Source organism: Garra rufa, chromosome 6, assembly GCF_049309525.1.
Source record: "Garra rufa chromosome 6, GarRuf1.0, whole genome shotgun sequence".
NCBI classification, from domain to species: Eukaryota; Metazoa; Chordata; class Actinopteri; order Cypriniformes; family Cyprinidae; genus Garra; species Garra rufa.
Genome location: NC_133366.1, coordinates 43,925,094 through 43,937,456, shown reverse-complemented (window position 1 = coordinate 43,937,456; position 12,363 = coordinate 43,925,094). Strand labels below are relative to the sequence as shown.

Here is a 12,363-nt window from a genome sequence, read left to right as displayed (position 1 = left end):
ATAAAAAAATAAAATCTATGTTCATCTAAGTGGTTTATAAAATATAACTTTTCTTAGAAGTCATTTGCACAGGTGTAGTTTACGTACATGGAAATAATTCACTAACGTTTGACAACCTGAAAGTGTCAAAGTACATTTGACCTAACAAATTGAATAGGCTATATAATGCAAAAACACTTCATGTGTCTTTTTTGATTGACATTTTGAAGTCACTGTATGAATATGTAAATCTAACAGACACAGACTACAGCTTGTACCGTAAATGATTGGATCCATAATTGAGCTACTAACAGTAAAACGGGCTTCTTTCAGAAACGAATCAAAATTCATCTGCATAAAAAAAAAGATATTTTTGAAAGTACAGATATTACTTACATCAGATATCTTACAGGTATTTGAATAGTCTGTTGTAGTTTTCATCATGCAACAGTCGTTAAAGTCAGTGATTCAAGAATGAGCTCTTCTTTTTTCATCAACAGCGCCCTCATGTGTTAGTTTGAGTGAAAAACTAGCATATTCTTCCATAACATGATTCTCACCTGTTATCCCTTTTTCTGCATCTAGTTCAAAATTACCATCTTAAGCTAATATTGATGCGTTAGCTAGCTGAGTTTCTTAAATCTCCAGGTTTTGGCTTGTACACGTATTTACATTGCTTTTACTGTTCGCTGTGGATCCAACCTTCTCAAGACATGTCCGGGTAAAAATTGTATTTTGTGTTATGAATGATGTGACAATTAATTTAGCCCCTTTCACAGTCTTTAATGGGACTTAAGTCACAATTTGGTCAGTTACCCGGATGCGCGGCCATATTAGAGGTACTCGGATGTAAACAACAGCGTAAACAACATGGTTATTGTACTGTGGAGCACATTGTTCTGCTAATTTATGCCGTCTAAATCACAGGAAAAACGTGTGGAAGCTGCTGAATCATTTAGAGAAGGAAATAAGTAAGCAGGAAAGGGTGCAATATTTTAACTAAAGTTAATAGGTCATAAAGATTACGTACAAGCAGTATTAAGTAAGATAATAGCCTAATATTTCACCTACCTGACCGGAAATGATAAGAACAAACACAAATGTGACCCTGGACCACAAAACCAGTCATAAGGTTAAATTTTACAAAACTGAGATGAATACATAATTTGAAAGCTCAATAAATAAGCTTTCTGTTTCTGTATGGTTTGTTAGGATAGGACAATATTTGGCCGAGATACATTTATTTGAAAATTAGGAATCTGAGAAAATACTGAGAAAATCACCTTTAAAGTTGTCCAAATTAGGTTCTTAACAATGCATATTACTAATCAAAAATTACATTTTGATATATTTACAGTAGGAATTTTACAAAAAAAAATCTTCATAGACATGATCTTTACTTAATTTCCTAATGATTTTTGGCATAAAAGAAAAATTAAAAATTTTGACCCAAACAATGTATTTTTGGCTATTGCTACAAATATACCCCAGCGACTTATGACTGGTTTTGTGGTCCAGGGTCACAAATGTTGTCAAGATTCTTGCTCTGGAATTCCTGGTTCAGGATTTGGCCAACCACAAATGCCGTTTGTTCCTCAAGACAGTTTTTTGCACTCTTCTCCTTGATTTGTTACTACTTTTGGCAGTCTATAGTACTCTAAATGTTGTTCCCAGTCCGACCGATTAGTACAGCCCAAAACATGACAATAATTTACCATTTTCAGCAGCAATAATCAGCTAAATATGCAAGTTTCATTTGGTTCAGTGGCATTATTTACGTTAAGTGCTGCAAATATGGTCGATTCATAACACATTGTGAATACTAATTTGATAGTGAATTCTCTGATAAATTCTGATCACATTTAGATCATTCTTAATGACATAAATCAGATAATTTACCATTAGAAAGTTACTCTGCCATTACTAAAGCATCCTTAGAATGACACAAAGGTGAGCACTTCGTGAATTAATAGTCAACAGGCCTACATTTCAGCAGTGCTGAGAAACAATGAGATCTAAATCATCTGCTCTAGCTCAACAGCAAGTCTTATCTATGTTTGGACTACTATTACACAGTAACAGCACAGTCAATAAAACACACAGGCACATCTCTCTTAGAGAGAGCCTCACTGGTGTGTGGCCTGGGTTAAAGGTCATCCAGTCATGTGACTAGATATCTATATCCTGATTCATGAAGTGAAAGCTTTACTTCATATCATATAGTTCATTGGGACTAGCGTCTGTTATGAAGGAGTTCCGCTTTATGATCTAAGTAGTCTTTGTCTGGAAGCAACAGAGGAGAAGAGTATCACTCCTGTACTCCATCAGCAGGACGGGAGTCTTCGGGAACTTCAGAAATCATGTGAGTTACTTCTGCTTTTAAAAGACTTTTCAGAGTGACAGATATGACTGTATACAATGATATGTATTCTTTTAAAAAAACATGTGCATTTTATATTTTCTGTTTAGATGTACTGTTCATTCTAAAAATAAAAACATTAAAAAAATCAATTTAGATTTAAAATAAGATTGTTTACTTTATATGTAAAGGTCCTTTACCTAAATATACATACACACACACACACACACACACACACACACACACACACACACATATACGTATATATATATATATATATATATATATACACGTGTGTGTGTGTGTGTGTGTGTGTGTGTGTGTGTGTGTGTGTGTGTGTGTGTGTGTGTGTGTGTGTGTATATATATATATGGTAATTAATAGATACTTTGAACAAAATCCAAAAGTAGGTTAGTGTACGTTCTGTGAAACATATTTATACTTACAAAGACACAAGATATACATACTCTTAAATTGTATTAAAAAATGTAATTGATTATTAATATTATTTAAAATAACGTAAATAGAAAACAATATATTGTTTGTGCAAACGAAGCACCTATAATTTAAGCAAGAAAAAAATATAGGACAATTTTTCTGTTGATAAGGGGAAGTGTTTTTAGGTCACTGGTGTGTGATAAATCTTATCTGTTAATATTCAGATAGAATATGTTTTTAGGACACAACGCCTTATATAATAACAATAAAAAAATGATGATAATAACCCTAAAAATAATGATTACTTTAATTGTATACAGTAAGTGGGTCAGTTTGATCATAATGATACAGAATTTAATCACTGAAGCTGTTTTCATTCAGCTTTTATTTCATTTATTCATTCTGTGTCTTTCTCATGTCTCTCGCTCTCTCTTACTTTTAGGGGGGAATGTCAGAATGGAATGTCAGTGGATTTGTTCCTGCATTGCTCTCTTGTTCCCGCTGTGAGTAATGCCTGCATTTGTCCAGACAAAACTCTCTCCCTTAATATGAACATGCAACACTTTTTCTAGATGAGGAAGCGATCCTTCACTGTTAGATAAGAACGTGACTACTGTACATGAATATTAGATTATATTTTGATAATTACTAGTTGGTGTCAACTGGTGTCCTTGTATATCACATTAGACATCTCTCAGAGTGCATTAATGGAGTTGTATACTTTTCTTTGTGTTTCAGATCTGCATTGTGTTTCTGCTTTCATTTGTACAGCGCAGAGCGAGGTCTCAGCCCTTTGAGGATCGCTTTCCGTATCTCAGGGGCCGATTTGGCATTGTGGTGTGAGTGATATTTGAACTAAATCTGTAGATTTAGGTTAAATATAAATGTGTGTGTGTTTTTAAATGTCTGAGTGTTTTTTTAAAGTTTTGTGTGTGTTTGTGTGTGTTTATTTCTTTGCAGGCCGTTGGATTTCATTTGCAGTCTAAGTAATCGATGGTCCTATGGTTTTGCATTTGGTGCTATTGCTCCCAGTGTGATTCAACTTTTCTCTGAGTCTTATGCACCATTTACTGTGCCTAACTGGGCTAAAGGTAGCTATATAATAATGCATATGTCTTATATACACTGCTGTTTAAAAGTTTGGGATCAGTAAGATTTTAATGTTTTTTTAAAGTCTCTTATGCTCATCAAAGTTCCATTTCTTTCCAAAATACAGAAAAAAGTAATATTATGAAATATTATAGCAATTTAAAAAGTTTTTAATAATTTAATTTATAATTCATAATTATAAAAATGTATAATTAAAAATAATAATTGATTTCTGTGATGCAAAGCTGAATTTTATCTACCATTACTCCAGTCTCCAGTGTTACTTAATCATTGAGAAATCGTTAAAATATGCTGTTTTATTATCAATGTTGAAAACAGTTCTTCTTCTTAATATTTTTTTGTAACCTGTGAGTTTTTCCAGGATTCTTTGATGAATAAAAGTTCAAAAGATCAGCGTTTATTCAAAACAGAAATCTTTTCTAACAATATAAGTATTTACTCTCACTTTACATCAATTTAACGCTTTCTTGCTGAATAAAAGTATTAATTTCTTTCAAAGAGAGAAAGAAAGAAAAAATGTACTGACCCCAAAAGTTGAGTGGTATTGAATATTGTTGCAAAAAATTCTATTTTAAATAAATGATGTTCTTTTTAACGTTTTATTTATCCAAGAATTCTGAAAAAGTATCACATGTTCCAAAAAATATATTAAGCAGTACTGCAACTGTTTCCAACATTGATAATAAGTTAGCATATTAAAATGATTTCTGAAGGATCACGTTACACTGACAGGGTTTCCATGGGTCCTTGAAATCCTTGAAAGTTTGTGAATCTGACAAAAAAAATGAAAAAGGCCCAGGAAATTTTTTGGGAAAATGACCATATATACATAGGTCCTTGAAAGTGCTTACATTTATTTTGTGCAAGAAATTTTCTGGAAAAATTCCATATTATTCCCTCTGGTCCACTGACATGTTTTCGCTAACACTTTGTGGCCTTTGCATACTAGCTTTCTTGATTTACATTAGTTTCTGCGCAATTACGAAAAAATGGAATATCAGATCTGATATCTGTCTAAATAAATGCCATAGCATTTTGCATAGTTGAGTCTGACATATGAAAACTGTAACTATGTATCTTAACATGATATAACCTTCCTTTCACTTGAAATATGTCTCCACATTAAGTCCTTGAATTTGAGGGTATTCGAGCTGGAAAGCCCTTGAAAAGGTCGTTGAATTTAATTTAAAGTTAACCAAGGTGGGGGAACCCTGCACAGAAGCCTGGAAATTGATGCTGAAAATTCAGCTTTGCATCACAGGAATAAATTCTATTTTAAGTATATTAAAATAAAAAACTACTATTTTAAATTGCAATAATATTTCACAATATTACTTTTTTTGCATATAAAAGTATAGTAAAGTATATGTAAAGTAAACATGAAATATTTTACTGAATGCAAAAATTGTAATGGTAATGTATATAGAAACAAACAAACAATTAATAAAAAAATAAATAAATGTGTCATATTTGTTATGTTTATTTATAATAGTCTCTTATAAATACTATGGATATGTATTTATGAATAGTCTTGACTAAAGGAGTTACAACTGTATCTAGTTTTAATCAAAGGCAGGTTACAGTCCATCTGTTTGTGTGTCTCTTTCAGCCATTGTGTACTTGGTAGGAGCAATAGAAGTTGGTGTGGCCTACCTGCCATTCTTTGCTTGTCTGTCAACGCCACACCGAGTACTAGGAGGGGTTTTAGGTCTTCTTTACACACTCACATGGTACATGAAAACACTGCTTTCTGTTTGTTGTTGTAGCTGTAAAAACATTTGTGGGTTGTTGAACTGACTGTTCTTTTTTTTTATACTTTGTGGGTTTCAGGCTCATTGTGAGACTCTATGACACGATAAGCTGTCCCTCTGGAAATGTAGGCGAATATGATTAATAATTAACTTTAATTGATTAATTATTAACTTATTATCATATTATTACTCACATGTTTGCATGTTAAGATTAGGCATAATTCTGTCAGTGTACAAAGGGTGCAGTGGTGTCTTTGAGTGAATATATTTTAATTAAAACACATTCTGCTGGTTGCAGATTTTAGGCTCTTATGAGAAACCGATCATCCTGTGGCCGTTCTTCTTGTGTCTGTTATTCCTGCTGGGACGGTTTATGTATATCATTGTGAAGGCAGTAAGAATCCGCCTGCAGCTAGCCGAGGAGGTCAGATTTTGTTGTAATTTGTTATTTTACAATAAGGTAATATTTGATAGCATTAGTTAATGCAATAGTTAATAAAATAACAATAAACAGTACTTTTACAGTATTTATTAATCTTGGTTAATTTCTTCATATGCAAGTACAATTGGACGAACATGAATCTACATTGAACAATATTAATAAATTAACACAAGATTAATAAAGTAATGTTTGTCTAACATATAGAATGAGGAGGATGTACACTTACATCAGTTCAGATATGTACAGACTCTATTGAAGCGCCCACCTGAAAGGTACACATTCATACAACATTAACTTGCATTTATTACTGTATTCATACCAGTCAGCCAATATCCATTCTTCTGTTCTCCCACAGGCCAGAAGATAAGAGCTGGTTCCGAAGGAAAGTGTATGACTGGGATCCTTACTTTAAATTCCCTAACAGGATGATTGGCACATCCATTATCTCTTTGATTGGCTTGTACATGGTCAGTTGGCACTCACTAATGTACACATACAATATTTATTTTTTACAAACTTAAAGCTAACAAATGCAAATGTGTTTGTCTGTTTGTAGTTGACCCTAGCAGACCACAGCGTGAGTGACTTCATCTTTGACAATTTAGATGGTTTGATAGACTCATTTGCAGAGATTGCAGCATCCTGTAATGAAACAAATGATGTGTTCACGTCACTCATTTCCAGGATGAATGAGTTCAGCTTTGTTGCAAGAAGTAAGTATTTATAGTCTTTGTACAATCAGTTAAAGTCAAAAGTTTACATACACCTTGCAAAATCTGCAAAATGTTAATTATTTTTCCAAAATAAGAGGGATCATACAAAATGCATGTTATTTTCTATTTAGTACTAACCTGAATAAGATATTTCACATAAAAGACGTCTACATATAGTCCAATAGAAAAAAAAAAAATAGTTGATTTTACTTGATTTTTACTGTGCTGTTACCTGAATGATCCACAGCTTTTTTTTAGTAATAGTTGTTCATGAGTCCCTTGTTTGTCCTGAACGGTTAAACTGCCTGCTGTTCTTTAGAAAAATCCTTCAGGTCCCACAAATTCTTTGGTTTTTCAGCATTTTTGTGTATTTGAACCCTTTCCAACAATGACTGTATGATTTTGAGATCCATCTTTTCACACTGAGAACAACTGAGGGACTCATTTGCAACTATTACAGAAGGTTAAAACACTCAGCGATGCTTCAGAAGGAAAAATTATGCATTAAGAGCCGGGGGTGAAAACTTTTGAACCGAGCGAAGATGTGTACATTTTTCTTATTTTGGCTAAATATATATATATTTTTCATTTAGTACTGCCCTTCAGAAGCTACAGAAGATACTTACATATCTCCCAGAAGACAAAATAAGTTTAATTTACCCTGATCTTCAAATTCAAAAAGTTTTTACCCCCGGCTCTTAATGCAGTGTGTTTCCTTCTGGAGCACCGCTGAGTGTTTGAACCTTCTGTAATAGTTGCATATGAGTCCCTCAGTTGTCCTCATTGTGAAAAGATGGATCTCAAAATCATACAGTCATTGTTGAAAAGGGTTTAAATACACAAAAATGCTGAAAAATCACAGAATTTGTAGGACCTGAAGGATTTTTCTGGAGAACAGAGGGCAGTTTAACCATTCAGGACAAACAAGGGACTCATGAACAAACTACAACAAACTACAAACAAACTATCACTAAAAAAAAAAACACAGCTGTGGATTGTTAAAGTGACAACAGGGTATTAAGAATCAAGTGTATGTAAACTTTTGAACAGGGTCATTTTTTATAAATTCAACTATTGTTTCTCTTGTGGACATACACATTTTATATGAAATATCTTCATCAGGTCAGTACTAAATAAAAAATAACATGCATTTTGTATGATCCCTCTTATTTTGCACATTCTTCAAGGTGTATGTAAACTTTTTACTTTAACTGTATTATACTACCATTCAATAGCCTTGGGTCAGTAAGATTTTTTTTTAAGTTTTTTTTTTTTCAGAAAGGATGCATGAAATTGATCAAAAGTGACAGCAAATATGCATTCTTACAAAATATTTATATTTCAAATAAATGCTGTTCTTTTAAACTTCTATCACTAGTATCTTTTTGAGCTATGTATCATGGTTTCCACAAAATATTAAGCAACATAACATTCAGCATACACTGATAATATTTGGAAATATTTCTTGAGCACCAAATCAGCATATTAGAATTATTTCTAAAGGATCATCTGAAGACTGGAATAATGATGCTAAAAAATATTAAAATATATTAAAATAGAAAAGCTGTTTTAAATTATAATAATATTTCACAGTGTTTCACAACTGTTTTCACTCTGGTTTTTTTTTTTTTTTTTTCAGATAAATGCAGCCTTGCATAAGAGCATAAGAGGCTTTTTTTCAAAACATTAAAAAATCTTGCAGACCCCAAACTTTTGAAATGTAGGTATAGATAGAAAAACAGACAGATAGAGTTGATGTAGTGATTTTATTACATAATTTTTTTTTCTCAGGGTCTTGGTTGGCGACAACTATTTTTTCCACTCTGACATCTGTAACTTACACTTTTCATGTACTAGTATGTTACAGGTATGCTTATTTAAGTATTCTTTATGTATAAAATTCAACAATTACACACTTTCAGTAATTACCCAAAGGCAATATCATCAAATCATTAAAAAAATATATATTTATGACTGCAGGAAACATTTAAAGAGGTTGTGGAAGGGACAGAAAAGTTTTCTTCCAGAGAAGTTCCATAAACCAAGCTCTGCCGTCAGCGTTGTAAGTAAAGATTTTTTTGTTAAGAGTTTCATTTGGTTTCCTCTACGACTGACAATAGCAATTAAAAGGCATTTAGGACAACTTGCTGATCAAAAAGCCAAATGCTTTTCCTTTTCAGGCTGCTATAACAAGATACTCAGGCTGGCAGATTGCCTTCACTATGTGGGGTATGTAAAGTCAATGTATATTCTTCTTGTGACCTCATATGCTGCCCTCACAAAATGTGGTGAGACAAGCTGAGTTTACCTTTTACTCAGAGAGGTCATTACCTCCACGGGCATTTGTCTTTAACATGCTTTGCTTACTTTGGTAGTGTTGTTAGTCAGAGTGACTCAAATATATGAAAGAATTTAATGATGACATGCCCTCAAATGTTTGTTGTATTGATTAAACTGGTTTTTGTTTCTGCAGGGTTTCTGATAGTTCACTTTGTGCAGTTTCTTTTTGCCTTGCTGTTCGTGTATGCAATTGTTCTCCCGATCCAGAAGGGACACTTCCTCAGCTGGCTTTCTAGTGTAGGCATCATTCTGTGAGTTCCATTAAAGACATCCAAACAAATACATTTTTCATAAACATAATCATTAGGCTATATTTGTGAACTTGCACGACAAATTTATGTTTTAGCTAAGATAAGCAGTGTTGAATAGCATTACACTTTTTTATATGTGATTGCAGGCTGACAATACTCTTAGTGATAGCCTTGGTGGTAGTGCAGATTATTCTGGTCCAAGTATTTTTCCTGCAGGAAAAACTCTCACCTACCGACAAAGAAAAGCCCCTTGCACTCAACAACAGGTAGGGCAACTTCAAAGTACATTTTTAAATGAAAAACAAATAGATGAAGCTGTAAATATGCATTGACATGATATGACTGACCATGATGTTATGATATGGTGTTTTTCTTTCGTGTCACATAATCATTCAGAAATTATTCTAATGTGCTAATTTGCTGTTCAAGAAACATTTTGTATTATAATCAGTGTTGAAAACGGTTATGCTGCTTAATATTTTTGTGGAAACTGTAATACATTTGTTTCTGGATTTCCGATGAATAAAAAGAACAGTATCTTTTTAAAATATAAATCTTTTGTAACAGTATAAATGTTTTTACTGTCACTTTTGACCATTTTAACATGGCCTTGCTGAATAAAAATATTTGTAAAAATGATAAATAAATAAACCTAACCCTTCGCAGTGTATATAAAAAATACAACTACACACACACACACACACACACACACACACACACACACACACACATATATATATATATATATATATATATATATACACACACACAACCAGTCAAAAGTTTGTGAACAGTAAGTCACCAAGTCTGCATTTATTTGATCCAAAGTACAGCAAAAACAGTAAAATTTTGAAATATTTTGACTATTCAAAATAACTGCTTTCTATTTGATTGTTTTAAAATCTATTTTATTCCTGCGATCTAAGCTACATTTTCAGCATCATTACTCCAGTCTTCAGTCTACTCAGCTGTTTTCAACATAATAATAATAATAAATGGGTTTTTTTAGCAGCAAATCAGAAAATTTGAATAATTTTTGAAGAATCATGTGACTGGGATAATAATGCTAAAAATGTAGCTTTGAAATCACAGGAATAAATTACATTTTAAAATATATTCAAATAGAAAGCAGTTATTTTAAATGGTAAAAATATTTGTAAAAATTTACAAAATAAGTGCAGGCTCGGTGAGCAGAAGACTTCTTTAAAAAACATAAAATTGGATTTTTGTCCTTTCCTTTTTTTAATAACCCAGCTCTCTCTTCTCTTTCCACAGGAAAGCGTTCCACTGCTTTAACTACTTTTTCTTCTTCTATAATGTGGTTATGGGGTTGAGCAACTGCATTTTGCGCCTTTTAAACAGCTTCATTGTGGGTACATGGCTGGTGTCACGAATTGATCGGACCATCATGCAGCGGGGCTATGAGTCCAGTGATCCAGGTAATAATGACATATGCACCACTGTGTCGTGAAAAATCCCTTTAATTTTCAAAATATAAATTTTTTTCTCAAGTGGATAATAGGTACATGATAATTAAAAATTATTTTATATTATTAACATTCAGTTATATTTAGGTATTTAGCTTAATTCCAATATTTTTGTACAACAGTTATAATTTTCTTTTTCTTTTTTGGCAGGATATAGTACATGGATAGGAATGATCTTTGCTGATCATTACCATAGCAATCCAGTTATGGTGTCTTTCTGCCATCTACTGCTTGGCAGAACACTAGAGAAACGAGGACCTGCGGTGTCCTCTTATGCAACTTTTAGCAGTAACACAGGTAATACTGATTCCAAATATATGACAGCACAAATTCCTTTAATAACTGTGCCTGTCTGCTGTTTAACAGTAAGTCCAGTAGGGGGCAGAGTGCGTGTGCGCTGGCTGCTGCTGTACACACTGCTGAGGAACCCGGCCCTCATCCTGCTGAGAAAGAGAACAAAACTGAACCAGAAAGACAACCAAGACCCACTCCTCTTAGCCAGAGCCATCACCTCACAGGCTCAACAAGCAGCTGAACTGGTCAACAACAAAACTGCAGAAACAGAACCAACACAGTCAAACGTCTGAAAGCTGAAGCTCCTGAACCCGTTTCCTGTGTGAACTGACACCGTGATTCAAAATTGGAGTTTTGATTCTGAAACTATTGCACTACTAACAAATTAAACCTTTCGAGGATATAGACTTTCAAAAAAATGTTGATACAAAGGGCCAGAATGAGAATCTACCTTCCTATAATACATAACTGAACCCATCAAAGCCATTACATGGGATCTCGAAGACGGAGAACTGGACTGAGCAAATACTAGATTCAGTATACAGGTCTAGTGTTTTTATGAGCTTCTGAAACAAATTTGAATGTCTAATTGATGTTTGTAGGTTGTATAGTATTTTGTAATAAAGAATGTGAAAGCTATGTTTGGGTAAATTAATTTCAAGTAGTGCTACCATAGTGTTTTGTAGGTTTTCATATTGTTTTGCTATAATTAGAGTTCACTTATTTGAAATGAATAAATAAAACATATGTCTGTGTGAGTTGATTTTTATACAAACCAAAATGTATTCAGACACCTTCAATATTTCTCGCATTATCACAGTTTATTCATTATAGTTTTGATCTTGATAATACATCTTGATAGTGTCAGATAACTTTGATTGAAAGGCATGTAATGGATTACAATCAACCAATAATTCAGGCAACTGTATGACAATATTTACACAACTATCAATACTTTGTTGATCAATTACCAAGCAATGCTTCATTTTGTTCAGTCTGTGGTGTAAAAAGGTCACATTAGCAATTAAAGAAAAAACACTTCAGCAAAACATGAGGTCAAAGTGTCTGAATAATTTTGGGTCCCAAATTTTACTGCTAGTCCACTGAATAAACCATTTTTAAGTATAATATGTCACAGTTTACTTTATTTTGCTATCCTCACTTACATAAATTAACTATAGTGTCCTGCACTCACTAGT

General features: G+C 33.0%; 1 protein-coding gene across 1 annotated transcript; it reads left to right on the top strand.

Annotated features, from left to right (window-relative positions):
* The first annotated feature begins 2,187 nt into the window (after window positions 1–2,187).
* Window positions 2,188–12,312, top strand: stra6l (STRA6-like). Its single transcript, XM_073843241.1, has 18 exons — window positions 2,188–2,341; window positions 3,219–3,279; window positions 3,515–3,615; window positions 3,737–3,867; window positions 5,496–5,616; window positions 5,717–5,762; window positions 5,936–6,061; window positions 6,284–6,351; window positions 6,435–6,546; window positions 6,636–6,792; window positions 8,584–8,659; window positions 8,773–8,854; window positions 8,973–9,021; window positions 9,266–9,383; window positions 9,530–9,649; window positions 10,659–10,822; window positions 11,021–11,167; window positions 11,237–12,312. Coding segments are annotated over exons 1-18 (1,902 nt in total). The 5' UTR covers window positions 2,188–2,339; the 3' UTR covers window positions 11,458–12,312.
* The last annotated feature ends 51 nt before the right edge of the window (window positions 12,313–12,363 follow it).